This window comes from Vipera ursinii, assembly GCF_947247035.1.
Source record: "Vipera ursinii genome assembly, chromosome: 1".
Taxonomy (NCBI): domain Eukaryota; kingdom Metazoa; phylum Chordata; class Lepidosauria; order Squamata; family Viperidae; genus Vipera; species Vipera ursinii.
The window spans coordinates 15,790,184-15,804,778 of NC_139512.1; the positions used below are offsets into that span (position 1 = coordinate 15,790,184).

Genomic DNA, 14,595 nt, shown 5'->3' on the forward strand with positions numbered 1-14,595 from the left:
GGCCAGCAACGTTGCCCACCTGGAGACCATTTCTAGACCCTCAGTAGGAACAATCTGACCTGCTGGAGCACTGAAGGAGTGGAGGAATTTCTTCCTCTGCGCCCCCTCCCCCCACCAGCATAGGATCAGCCCTACCCTAAGCTAAGCAGCTATTTGGGAGCATTTATGAAAGAACGGTCAAGCATGAGGGGACTCGGTGAACAGGATTCTCCAAAAACGAAGACTAAACACTCAGCTTTCAATTAAAGTCCTCAGTTTTTCCACTCCTGAAGACTTTTGAAAGGGGAACTTCTCTTGCCTGGATTGACACCCTCAATCGTGCCTGCCCAGAGCAGTGTTTCTCCCACCTTGGCCACTTTAAGATGGGTGGACTTCAACTCCCAGAATTCCCCAGCTGGCCAATTCCAGGAGTTTGAAGCTCACCCATCTTGAAACAGCAAAAGGGCGCTCTAGAATCTGGCAGAAAGAGTGCAGAGAAGAGCAACAAAGATGATCAGGGGACCGGAGGCTAAAAGGTATAAAAAAACGGTTGCTGGAATTGGGTATGTCCAGTTTAAGGAAGAGAAGGACGAGGGGGGAACATGATAGTGGTGTTCCAGTATCTCAGGGGCTGCCCCAAAGAAGAGGGAGTCAAGCTATTCTCCAAAGCGCCTAAGGCAGGACAAGAAGCAACGGATGGAAACTCATCAAGCAGAGAAGCAACCTGGAACTAAGGAGAAATTTCCTGACAGTGAGAACAATTAACCAGTGGAACTACTGGCCTCCAGAAGTTGTGAATGCTCCAACACTGGAAGTTTTTAAGAAGAGACTGGACAGCCATTTGTCTGAAATGGGATAGGGTTTCCTGCCTGGGCAGGGGGTTGGACTACATGACCTCCAAGGTCCCTTCCAACTTTATTATTATTATTATAGGAAGCAATGGATGGAAACTAACCAAGGAGAGAAGCCACCTAAAACTAAGGAGAAACTTCCTGACAGTGAGGACAATTAACCAGTGGAACAACCTGCCTCCAGAAGTTGTGGGTGCTCCAACACTGGAGGCTTTTAAGAAGAGACTGGACAGCCACTTGTCTGAAATGTCTTTCCTGCTTAAGCAGGAGGGGTTGGACTAGAAGACCTCCAAGGTCCCTTCCAACTCTGTTATTCTATTCTAAACACATCTGGGGAAGCCCCATTTGGATCTGAAGGAGTGAGAATGGCAGCCCCTTGGACTTGTCTCCCTCCCCTCCCCCGCGGGTCCCGGTGCCTAGGGGAGGCAGGAGAAAATCCGGCGCTCACCTTAAGGGTCATCAGCATGACGAGATATTTGGCTTTGTCTCCCACTAACATGACGTTGCTAAGAATGGGGACGGCCTCCTTGACCGCGTCTTCAATCGGGACTGGGGGAATATTCTCTCCCCCCGCGGTGATGATGAGCTCTGGAATGAAAATGGCAAAGGCCATGCCGTCAGACCTCAAGAAAAGCGACTGGATTCACACACTTGCAGTCTACAGGACAAACCGCAGCTTGTCTGCTGCAGAAACCGGGAGTCTTGACTTAACAACCGCTCGCTTTGTGACCTTTCAAAATTAGACTGTTTTTCACGCTTACGACTGTCGAAGCAAGCCCACGCGATCGAAATCCAGGCACTTGGCTACCGGTTTGTATTTATGAGGGCTGCAGCCTCCCAGCGGACCTGGCATTCTCATTTGTGACCTTCCCTGGTGACCCAGGGGACTGGATTACCTTTGATCCGCCCTGTGATGAAGAGGAAGCCGTCCTCATCGTGCCGGCCCAGATCCCCGGAATGAAGCCAGCCCTCGGCGTCAATGGCTTCTTTCGTTTTGTCTTCCATGTTCAGGTAGCCCATGAAGACATGGCGCCCGGCATAGCAGACCTCACCGATGCCTTCCTGGTCTGGTTTGAAAAGCATCGTCCGGCAGCCTGTAATCTCCTTACCGCAGCTGGATGGAGGGGGGAGGGGAGGGGTCAAGCAAAGAGTTAAGGGCTGGCAAGTGTACCCCCCCACACACACACGGACTGCCCATTGCGGAGAAGCACAGCAGAGTCTCCACGCTCACAATGTGAGGGGGTATAAAAGAAAACCTAATTATTTAAAGCTTAGGACCCTTGTTTAACAAAATAGCGCATCCTGATTTAACGCAGAACTTTGGATACAACAGACAGGGTCTGATTTAACAGGCATTCCTTTGTCCATTAAATCAAGAGCTGGCCGCGCTGAATTTCCAACACAGCCACCCAAATGTTTAGAACTTTTTAGGGTATTTCTCCCATTTACATGTCCTTTTCCTCGACACTTGCTCGCATCAGGTTTTTTTTAAAAAAAAAATTCAGAGGTTTCCCCCACACACACCACCTTTCCGCTCGCTCACTCTCCCAACTGTAAAATGTAAAATGCAAGATGCCCATGTTAACAGCTTGCCAACGGCACACTTGAAATCTAGACTTTTTCAGTGTTTGCCCAACAAACACAGCAATCTGCTCGCACCTCTTAATGCTTGGCGGAGAGCTTTCCAATCTCAGCCAGAAATTTCGGCACAACAAAGCCAGTCGTGCCAGGGAAAAAGAACTCGGCCCCAAACGGGGCTGAAAATCTCTCCCGACTCTGGGAATTCTCTCCTGTGACCTGTTCATCTGAGCGTGCAGGAATCTCCTCCATTGGGGAAATTTAAATTCTGCAATGGACACGGGAGTGGATTCACCCACGAATTCAGGCTCAGTGGGTTAGGACACTGAGCTTGTCGATCAGAAGGTCGGCAGTTTGGCGGGTCGAATCCCGAGTGCCGCGTAGCAGAGTGAGTGAGCGCCTGTTACTCGTCCCAGCTTCTGCCAACCTAGCAGTTCGAAAGCACGTAAAAAATGCAAGTAGAAAAATAGGGACCACTACGGTGGGAAGGTAACAGCGTTCCGTGCGCCTTTGGCGTCTAGTCATGCCGGCCACATGACCACAGAGACGTCCTCGGACAAGCGCTGGCTTTTCAGCTCTGAAACGGAGATGAGCACTGGCCCCTACAGTCGGAAACGACTAGCACGCATGTGTGGGGGAACCTTTACCTTTACCTTTAAATAAGAAAAGCCTTCAAGTCTTCCCAGGTGGAAGAGAAAATACAGGTTGTCCTCAATTTACAACGGGTCACATAGTGACCATTCAAAGTTAGGACAGACCCTTCCCCCCACTCAAAGGTACTTACAACCTGGTTACTAATTTACAATGGCATCCCCATGGTCATGGGTTTATATCCTGGGCACTTGGCAACTGGCCTGGGTTTAGGGCAGTTTGCAGCACCCCATGCTCACGTGACTTCAATGTACAATGTTTTTGAGGAGAATTGGCAGTTATTTCCAGTTTTGGGCAAAAATGCCCCCCAAAACAATCGCTCCGCTTAATGACCGCAGCGTTCGCTTAAACAACTGCTACAAAAAAAAAAAAGAGTCGGAAAATCAGCTTGGCACAGTGACGCCATGCTTTGCAACCACCACAATTTTGCAATCATCTCGAGCAGGCTCCATTATGGCTGCACAAGTCACCCTCAACTTACAACCGTTCGTTTAGCGACCGTTCAAAGTCACGACGGCACTGAAAAATGTGACCTACGACCACTTTTTGCAGTTAACGCCCTTGGCGGCCTCCCCACGGCCCTGTGATCAAAATTCCGATGCTGGGAAAGTGGCATTTATGGCGGTTGCAGTGTTCTCTCTCTCTCTCTCTCTGTGTGTGTGTGTGTGTGTGTGTGTGTGATGATCCCCTTTTACGACCTTCTGACAAGCAAACTCGATGGCGAAGCCGGATTCACTTAACAACTGTGTTAACTAACAACTGCAGTGATTCACTTAACGACTGTGGCAAGAAATGTCGTAAAATGGGGGAAAGCCCCACTTAACAACCGTTTTCACTTAGGAGAAATTTTGGGCCCAGCTGTGCCCCCCCTGCCCTGTAAATATACCCTATCCATTGAGTGCTGAGCCTACCTGGACATCCTGTACGACGTTTGATGCGAAACGGTGTGAGGACCCGAACTTTCGCTCATGCCGTAGAGCTCGTAGATCACAATGTCCAGGCTCAGGAAAAACTCCAGGGTGTCCTTTGTGATGGGGGCCGCACCCGTGTAGCACCTGTTGCAGCGGTCCAACCCCAAGGCTTTCCGGACTTTTTTATAAACCAGCGCCTTCGCCAGCCGGTAATTCATCGGGAGATCAACGGACCTGCAGGAAAAGTATGCATGAGGCTGGGAGTCCCAAAGGTGCTTCCCCCCCCACCCCCCAGGAGGCAACTGGACTTTCTTGTTTTTCTATGAAGACGTTTCGCTTCTCATCCCGGAAGCTTCTTCGGCTCCGAGAGGAGGGCTGTAACTAGGGGGGCGTTCGCCCAGGTTCGCCTGGTGCGCCAGTTGCGGCCCTATCTAGACCGGGATGCCTTGCGCACGGTCACTCATGCGCTCGTGACCTCTCGTCTTGATTACTGCAACGCTCTCTACATGGGGCTACTCTTGAAGACCACTCGGAGGCTCCAACTGGTACAGAATGCAGCCGCGAGAGTTGTGTCGGGGGTCTCCCGATACTCCCGTGTTACACCTTTGCTCCGCGAGCTGCATTGGTTGCCAGTTGTCTTCCGGGTGAGGTTCAAGGTGTTGGTGATGACCTACAAAGCCTTCCATGGCATGGGTCCAGAATACCTTGGGGAGCACCTGCAGCCGGCGTCAACCTCCCTCCGCCCAGTACGCTCCCACAGAGAGGGCCTCCTCAGGGTGCCGCCGGTCAAAGAATGCCGACTGGTGGCCCCCAGGGGGAGAGCATTCTCTGTGGGTGCACCGGACTTATGGAACCATCTTCCGGTAGAGCTCCGGATGGCGCCCGACCTCCGCTCCTTCCGGCGCGACCTTAAAACCCATCTCTTTAAGGAAGCGGGCCTGGCCTCATGGGACGGGGTGGGTTTGTTATTATGACTTTAATTTTAAATTTGTACTATGGGCATTGTTTAATCATGTTTTAATAATTTTAACTTTTGTATCTGTTTTTTACGTATTGCCCTGTTAACTGCCCTGAGTCTCTTGAGAGAAGGGCGGTATATAAATTAAATAAATAAATAAATAAATAAATAAATAAATAAAGCAAGCAAAACGTCTTCTTGGATGAGAAGCGCAACGACTACCGTGAGCTGGATGATGGAGAATCTCCATGGGCAGGAGGCTGGGAAAGAAACAAGAGCCCCCCCCCACAACCAGCAAGGGCTGCAGCCTTCCTAGGGGCTGTGCTGCCCCCCCCAACACACACACACGCATGTACCGGTATGGGAAGAGTGTTTATTGAAACAGGTCCTGGGAAAGCAGCCCTGCTGCGCAGGTCTGGATATGGTATAGGGTTTCCTGCCTGAGCAGGGGGTTGGACTAGAAGACCTCCAAGGTCCCTTCCAACTCTGTTGATTCTATTCTATTCTATTCTATTCTATTCTATTCTATTCTATTCTATTCTATTCTATTCTATTCTATTCTATTCTATTCTGTTCTGTTCCATTCCATTTTGCAGTTTTCTATTCGCTATTCTATTCTGCATTTTGTTTTCTATTCTCTATTCTTCCCTTCCCTTCCCTTCCCTTCCCTTATTCTATTCCATCCCCATCCTGCTATTCTATTCTATTCTATTCTATTCTATTCTATTCTATTCTATTCTATTCTATTCTATTCTATTCTATTCTATTCTATTCTATTCTATTCTATTCTACTCTACTCTACTCTATTCTATTCTGCATTCTGTTCTATTCCATTTTCTGTTCTATTTTATTATTCTCTTCTATTCGTATTCTGCATTCTATTTTCTCTTCTCTTTGCTCTTTTCAAAGCTCAGCACGACAAGAGTCACTGGGTCACCAACGGGCACAGGCAAAGCCCAGGAAAGCGGTCCACCATTTGAACAGATGGTGTTACCTTACAGGTCTTGGTGACACCATCCCTATTTTCACAACAAACATCGTCAAGGCAAGAGAAAAGGTTTGTTTGTATTTAAGAAAAATACAAGCTCGGAGCAAGCGACTTTGCATTCCCAATGAGGAAGAAAGTGCTTCATGTTACGTCATGTTCGGAACAAAAGGAAGCTTCTCAACAGTAGCAACTTCCAGACGTCGGAAGTTCCCCTCCCAGAATTCCCCAGCCAGCCAGATGGGAAACACTGAAATACACGCAGTCCTCGGCTTACAACCACAACCGAGTGCAAAATTTCTGTGGTTCAGCAAGACCGTTCTTGCCACAGTTAAGTGAACCACTGTAGTTAAGTAAGTCCCACGGTCGTTAAGTGAATCCAGCTCCCCCGTGGACTTTGCTTGTCTCACCTAATGAGAAGGAAGGACTCACTGGAGAAGAGCCTCATGCTGGGAAAGGTTGAGGGCAAGAGAAGAAGGGGACGACAGAGAATGAGGTGGCTGGATGGAGTCACCGAAGCAGTAGGTGTGAGCTTAAATGGACTCCAGAAGATAGTAGAGGACTGGAAGGCCTGGAGGAACATTGTCCATGGGGTCGCGATGGGTCGGACACAACTTCGCAGCTAACAACAACAGGTCACAAAAGGGGAACCACCTGACCCCGGGACACTGCGACCGTCGTAAATAGGAAGCAGTTGCCAAACGTCCGAATGCTGCAACCCTCGCTAAGTGTGAAAATGTGAGGCATTTGTTAACTCTCACTTAACAACAGAAATTTAGGGGTTCCATTGTGGTCGTAAGTCAAGGACTACCTGTACGTGGCTTGATAAGCTCTGCAGGTGGTCTTTTATGACCTTTCAGTTGATAAGTGAATCACTACAGATGTTCAATTAGTAACACGGTTGTTAAGTGAATCTAGCTTCCCCCACTGACATAATAATAATAATAATAATAATAATAATAATAATAATAATAATAATAATAATGATGATGATGATGATGATGATGATGATGATAACATTGGAAGGGAACTTGGAGGTCATCTATTCCAACCTCCTGCTCAGACTTTGCTTGTCAGAAGGCCACAAAGGGGGGGGAGGTAGGGGGGGAGCAGGGAGGGGGAAGGGGGTTTTTTAAAGGAAAACTGTATTTTAAAACTTTTCAATAAAAAAAAAAAAAGAAGGCCACAAAGGGGGAAATCACGTGATCCTGGGACACGGCAGCCGTCATGAATACGAGTCAGTTGCCAAGGCTTGGAATTTTGATCACGTGACCACAGAGGAATGCTGCGACAGTCGTTAAGAACGAAAAACGGTCCTAACTCCCTTTTTTTCCAATGCCGTTGTGACTTTGAACGGTCAGTAAATGAACTGTTTTAAGTCGAGGACCTTCTGCCCTTTTCAAGGGGAAGGAGGGAAGTTCAAAGCTCATTGTTCAGTTTTTCATTCCAGGGCGACAGCTAATAGTCCGATGCTCCCTACGGTACGTACAAAAGAGTAGCCAAGGGAGGGATGGTTTTTCATTTTTTTTTAAGCCTAATTTCCATAATCAGCCAATCAAGACACCCTTTGCAGTCTTGCCCGTAATGCAGCACTGGGGCTTTTGCTTAAAAATAAATTTAAAAATCCTAAAAAGATGTAAGAAAGAGAGACAACGCCCACAAGGTGGACGGGAAGTCCATTCGGCGACCCACCCAGGGGACGCTAACAAAGTTAGTCCTTGACTTACAACAGTTTCCTTAGTGACCGTTCAAAGTTACGGCGGCACTGAGAAAGTGTTACACTTATGACCGTTGAGCATCCCTAGGGTCACCTGGTCAAAATTCAGACTTTGGGCAACTGGTTCATATTGGTAACATTTGCAGTGTCCTGGGGTGTGTGTGTGTGTGTGTGTGACCCCCCCCCCTTTGCCAACCTTCTGACATGCCAAGGCAATGGGGTAGCCCACTTACACAACCCTGTTACTAATTTAACAACTGCAGCGATTCCCTTAACAAACGGGGTTAAGAAAAGTCGTAAAAGCGGGGAGGGGGGGCAAAACTCACTTCACAAGTTTCTCACGGAACAACATGCCCCACCTGCAGCTACCGGTCCCTAGATCCTTGCAAGGAAAAAAGAAGTGGGCGCCAACAGGAAGAGCTTTTTGATCAAGGCTCAAGCAGGCAAACAGAGTGCCCACCGTAGGTCCTGGTAGGACGCAGGCGGGGAATCTGGGTAGCGCCATGGCCCCATCGCAGCCTGGTTTGGAGCAGGAGTTGGAACCAGGACCGTCTAGCGGGGACGGCACGTCTCCCTCGGCCGAGGACAACGCTGTCCCAGGCCCTCAGGCATTGGGGGAGGTAGTTGGCCGGAGAGCTGCCTGCCTGCGCCGATACAGGGCCGGATCGGCTGCTGACCGGCAGTGGGGCTGAGAGGCAGCCGATCCCCATTGGAGAGGAACAGCTGCCTCCCCCAGCCGATCCGAGGGCACAGAGAGCAGAGCGCAGCCATCTTAGAGAAAGGCTGCCGGATCTCCCCACCCCTCCTCGCGAGGAGTAGCTGGAGTGGAGTGACTGAAGAAGAAGCCGTGGGGAGGCAGTCTTGGGCCAGGAATGATGGCTTGTTTTGGCTTGTGCTCGCCTGGCTTTGATTGGTGCCTTTTTGCCTTGCCTAACCTTGAGGACCGCGCCTTCTGCCTGCCGCCTTGGCCTTGTGGTCTCGCTTAGCCGGGTGGACTGGACTTGGGACCCTGGACCGTGCCCTGTGAGTATGCTCCTACCCTGTGGACCTTCTTTGTAACTTACGGGCTGTTGTTTGGGGGACTGAGGGGGGCTGCCTTCAGAGTACGGTGGGGGTGGAGCCTGAACGGCCGTGGGAGTGTCCTTTTATTGGGACATTTCCTGAGAACAATCAAGGACCTGCTGGAGCCCGGCCTTGCCTTGACCAGGAGCCCAGGGTGGGGTCCTCAGGGGTGTAGGGTTTCCTGCCTGAGCAGGGGGTTGGACTAGAAGACCTCCAAGGCCCCTTCCAACTCTATTATCATCATCATCATCATCATCACCGTTATTATAGTTATTGTTATTATATTATTATTATATTATTATTATTATAAAACTTTTATTCCTAAAACATGAAACTCAGTCAACTGAACACTCAAATTGACTGGCGCTAATGGTTGATACGGGTTGCTGCCAGCATCCTAGGTATCAACCGGGTATCTCCTTAAAATGTAAGATGTTCCAAGTAGTGCAGTTTTTTTCTAGCTTTGCTGGAGTTATTGCAGGAAGCTGCAATTTCTTGATGTGTTTTGCAAAGTTTTTGGACATAGTTCCCAGTGCCCCGATGACAATGGGTATCACTGTTATGCGTTTCATCCGTAATCGCGCAGTTTCGATGGCCAGGTCGCGGTATTTCGTAATTTTTTCCCGTTCTTTTTCTTCGAATCTGGCATCTCCTAGTACAGCGATATCAATCAGCTGTACGCTTCGGTTCTCTTCATCTGCAATATCTGGCGTGTTGTGTTCCAAATGGTGATTGGTCTGTATTCGGGAGTCCCACAAGATCTTCACCCTCTCATTCTCCACAACTTTTTCCACCCTATGTTCCCACGACTTTTAGGACACAGGCAAGTCGTATTTTTTACACAATGCTCAGTGGATTAGTTTAGCAACTCGGTCATGTCTTGCTTTGTAATTAGTTTGCATGATTTTGCTGCACTCACATATTAGATGCGAAACAGTTTCAACTTTGTTGTTGCAAAGTCGGCAATTTGGATTGTCAGAGGATTTTTGTATCTTCGCTTTCACGGCATTAGTTTGTAGTGCTTGTTCTTGAGCAGCCAGTATTAAGCCTTCCATGTCTTTCTTGATGGTTCCCATCTTAAGCCATGCCCGTGTCAAGTTGTTATCACATTTTCCTTCAATGTTTTTCAAATGTTGTCCGTGCAAAGCTTTGGTTTTCCATCTATTTAATCTGTCATCCAGCCATTTTTCCTTATATTCTGTATTATTATTATTATTATTATTATTATTATTATTATTATTATTAAATTCCCTGCTTTGTCCACAAGGGGGTGCACCTGTTTTGAACAGGTCATCCACTCAGCTGGGTGCAGCCACTGTATTTGGCAAAGCGGCTGACATGGTGAGCTCAGAAATGGGGAGGGGGCTGCAGAGCTGGGAATGGTCCCAAAAAGTTTGTGCCTTGCCGATGCTGCTCCTGCCTCCCTCCTGACCCAAAATTTGGGGGAGCAGCAAAGGTCCCAAGCGTAAGATCCCCCTGAGCCCACTTTTGCACCTCCCGAAAGCCACTATTGTGGCCCCGACCCTCGGTGGGAGGGGGCTTTTCCGTCACCAGACCCATAAAGCAGGGGGTGCATCTCAGCCAGGAGCGGCATCCAGGCAGTGGAGGACTCCACCTCCCCCCCTTTCCCCCCCAACCTCGTACCCGTTCATGCGCTTCAGGTTGGTCTCCAGCCCCACGGCTTTGGCCCACACGGCGATCTTCTTCTTCAGCATGGAGGACTTGGCCCCCACGGACTTCATCTGCTCCTGCATCTTCTCCCACACGCGGGGGACGCCCATGAAGGCCGTGGGTCTCACTTCCCGGAGGGTCTCCACCAGGCTGCCCTGCCAGGCCAAGACAAAGGAGCCGGTTGGGGGATAACCAGAGTGCTGGCAGGGGAGCCGATTCAAGAGGAGGGTGGGGAGGACGCACGGGAGAGAAACCCACCCAGAGCCACCGGGAATATTGAGGTTCTGCCCCCCCCTTTGCTTTAATCTATCTATATGTCTCTGTCTGTCCCTCTGTCTGTCTATCTGCCTGCCTCTCTCTCTCTCCATCTACCTATATCTATACATCTATCATCTATCTATCCGTCTATCTATCCATCTGATTATCTGTTTGTCCATGTGTGTGTGTCTCTCTCTCTATCCATCTATATCTACATCTATCATCTCTATGTCTATCTATCTGTCTGTCTATCCATCCATCTATCCATTCTGTCTATGTGTTCCTCTGTTTGTCCACCTATCCGTGTCTCTATCTATCTATATCTACATATAGATACATAAGAAGAGACTGGACAACTATTTGTCTGAAATGGTATAAGGTTTCCTGCCTGAGCAAGGGGTTGGACTAGATGACCTCCAAGGGTACCTTCCAACTTTATTATTATTATATTATTATTTTTGTATCATCTATCTATCTATCTATCTATCTATCTATCTATCTATCTATCTATCTATCTATCTATCTATATATCATCTGTCTGTCTGTCTATCTATCTATCTATCTATCTATCTACCATATGTCTATCATCTCTCTCTCTCTCTCCCCATCCATCCATCTTTCGTATCTTAGTCAACCATCTCCCTCAGGGGGTCTTTGCTTCTAAATTAAGGGTTTGTGGCAGCAACACCTGGCTGACCTCACCATATCAGAAAAAGGCTAAGCAGAAATCAACACAGCTAATATATGGATGAGAGACCACCAGGAGATCCCACAAGCCAAAGTATCAACTGGGAAGGGAAAATGCCCTGGAAGAAACAGTTCTGCATCACTGCCAAAACTTACACAGGCACACTTAATGATTACAACGGAGACTAGTCACTCTGTTCTTTAAGCGACACACAGTTGTTCAATGAAACACGGTGTGACTGTGACAGACTGATGTCACTTCCCATGAAGCCAGAGACCTCACGTGACCTCAGGGGTTGCGATTTTACTGCCGGCTTCTCCGTTGACTCTGCTTGTCAGAAGCCGGCTGGGAAGGTCACACATAGCAGGAGTTACACGTGCAAAGACATGTCATAATGTTACTTTTCCAGCACCCTTGTAACTTCAACAACAGAGCAGATGTGAAACGAGATTGGCCTGTATAACAAGGAATCGAGCTGTACTTAAGGGAACCTTTGCTTTCCCCACTAGGGGGCAGCACCTAGCCAACCTCAGCTGATCCCTAGATGCCAGGATGGTGCACCACTAGGAAATCCCATCAGAAGTCACTAGAAGCTGAGCTCAAATTAAGGCGGTAAGTTGCTTCTCTTTCAACTCTGACAACCGCTGTCTGGCCTACCTTGCAGGGCCGCTGTTGTTAGAACAATTAATCAGTGGAAGGGCTCGCCTGCAGAAATTGTGGGTGCTCCATCGCTGGAGGTTTTTAAGAAGGGATTGGGACGCCATTTGCCTGGAATGGCACAGGGTTTTCTTCTTGAGCAGGGGGTTGGACTAGAAGACCTCCGAGGCCCCTTCCAGCTCTGTCATCGTAAGCAGGAGCCGGCAACTCACCTTCAGAGCATCAGGCTGAGCAAAGTACGTTTCCACGCCGAAGGTGATGGGCAGCCAGATGTCAATCATCTGGGCGGCGACGTGGCTAAGTGGCAGGTAGCTGACCACGCTCTCCTGGCCCTCCAAGGCCGTCTTCAGGCTCACGTACTCTCCGGCTGCCCTGGCCGTCCACGTGATCTGCAGGACAAAGACGGCATGGCTGCCACGGCGGGATGTCCACCCCCCACAGAGGAGCCTCAGGCCACCTTTGGCTATTAGGGTCCCGTAAGGAAACAAACGCACAAAGGTGTGGGGCCGGAGTGTCCGTGGAGATTCTCAGTCACCCAAGGTCACGGTTGTCCCAAAGATACTTTTTCAGGCGGTAACTGGACTTCCTTGTTTTTCCTTGGAAGACGTTTCGCTTCTCCTCCAAGAAGCTTCTTCAGTTCTGACTGGACGGTGGGGAAGGGGAGGATTTGCACTCCTTGCAGACCGCTGGTCATTTGCATCCTTTTAGAGAGTCGTTGAGGCCACCTGGAGGCTTACCTGTGTCCTCGGGGTCACCTGAGTGATGCAAATGGGTGTGGAGCCGCCTTGGAACTGCTGAAAGGACTGTGTTGCTCCAAGGAGGCTCCACACCCCTGTGCACCACTCAGGTGACCCGAAGGACACAGACGAACCTCCAAGTGGCCTCAACGACTCTCTGAAAGAAGGCAAATGACCAGTTTTTCTGCAAGGAGTATAAATCCTCCCCTTCCCCACCGTCCAGTCAGAGCTGAAGAAGCTTCTTGGATGAGAAGCGAAACGTCTTCAAAGATAAAACAAGAAAGTCCAGTTGCCTCCTGAAAAAAAAATCTTTAGGGCCTTGAGTGTCCACAAGGGTTTCCCGATCGGAAAAACTGAATGACGAAGCTAAAAAGGAGAGGAATCCTTAATGCCATTTAAACTGCATCAGTCAGAAGAAGGGACGGGAGAAGCTTGACATGTTCAAGATTTATTTCAGGGTGAGTAAATATTTTCAAGTTTCGCCAGGCGTGGGAGAAGCTTGACATGTTCAAGATTTATTTCAGGGTGAGTAAATATTTTGAAAGGGAGGCGGTGGCTTAGTGGGTTAGGACGCTGAGCTTGTTAATCAGAAGGTCGGCAGTTTGGCGGGTCGAATCCCGAGTGCCGCATAGCAGAGTGAGCGCCTGTTACGCGTCCCAGCTTCTGCCAGCCTAGCAGTTCGAAAGCACGTAAAAATGCAAGTAGAAAAATAGGGACCACTCCCGTGGGAAGGTAACGGCGTTCCGTGCGCCTTTGGCACCTAGTCATGCCGGCCACATGACCACGGAGACGTCCTCGAACAAGCGCTGGCTCTTCGGCTTGGAAACGGAGATGAGCACCGGCCCCTAGAGTCGGAAACGACTAGCACGCATCTGCGGGGGAACCTTTAAATATTTTCAAGTTTCGCCAGGCGCTCATTTAAGTGGCCCAAAGGTGCTTTTCCAAAGGGCAAGTGGGCTTTGTTTTTCCTGGAAGACGTTTCGCTTCTCATCCAAGAAGCTTCTTCAGTTCTTCAGAGGTGAAGATGGGAAACATCTTCCAGGAAAGACAAAGCCCACGTGCCCTTCGGAAAAACACCCACATGACGGATGTTCTACCTAGACACTAATTTAAATCTTAAACGCAGCAATGCAGTTTGGTATTTGCAAACAGCAGGAAACCGGGTAAGGTCTCCTGCAAACTTCGGCCTCTTAGGACCTCAGGGGGAAAAAACGAGAGACACTGGCAAGTCCTCGACTTACGGCTGATCACTTAGTGCAGCCTGAAAAGCCCTGATGTGAGGGACGAGGCTGGGGTGGAGGTGGGGGGTCTTTCCTGCCAGAGGGGCCTTGGGAGGCATGCGACAACTCACCCCGGGAAAATTGAGCAACTCAATTTAATCATTTAAAATACACGTTTTATATATTTTTCTGGATACTCGCACGTCTCACTCTGCCCCTCCCCCCTTTTGTATCCTTTCTTTAGCGATTCTCTTCCACCATTTCTTTGGCATTAGTGCTGCTCTCGTCCCGTGGCGAGATGTCATAGACAGACAGACAGACAGACAGACACGGAGGGGGCCCAGGCAGGCAGGCACTTACGTTGTCGTGGCTGAGCATGACTCCTTTGGGGTTCCCGGTGGTCCCCGAAGTGTAGATGATGGTGCAGCACTGGGTGGGCTTCAAACTGGCCAGCATCTTGTCCAGCTGCTCGTCCGGGACGGAGCTGCCCAGGGCCATGAACTCGTCCCACTGATCGGGAGGGAAAAACCCCACAGAGCCTCGGGTGAGAAGTGGGGGCCACGTCCACGTCCGTGCGTCATGATGTGTGGGGCGCATAGGCTCTTAGCCCCCTCCCCTTTAAGGGAAACAGCGGGCTGTTCTCTCCCCCCTCCCATTATGCAATCCAAGGCA

At 49.4% G+C, this 14,595-nt stretch overlaps 1 protein-coding gene across 1 annotated transcript in view; it reads right to left on the bottom strand.

Annotated features, from left to right (window-relative positions):
- ACSBG2 (acyl-CoA synthetase bubblegum family member 2) overlaps nt 1-14,595 on the bottom strand; it is a 51,059-nt gene that overhangs the window by 3,469 nt on the left and 32,995 nt on the right. Inside the window, exons 8-13 of the mRNA XM_083363518.1 lie at nt 14,284-14,433; nt 12,179-12,355; nt 10,337-10,518; nt 3,971-4,204; nt 1,727-1,944; nt 1,279-1,418 (exon numbers count right to left, since the gene is read on the bottom strand). Coding sequence (XP_083219644.1) covers nt 1,279-1,418; nt 1,727-1,944; nt 3,971-4,204; nt 10,337-10,518; nt 12,179-12,355; nt 14,284-14,433 — 1,101 coding nt within the window. The remainder of the gene's footprint in view (nt 1-1,278; nt 1,419-1,726; nt 1,945-3,970; nt 4,205-10,336; nt 10,519-12,178; nt 12,356-14,283; nt 14,434-14,595) is intronic.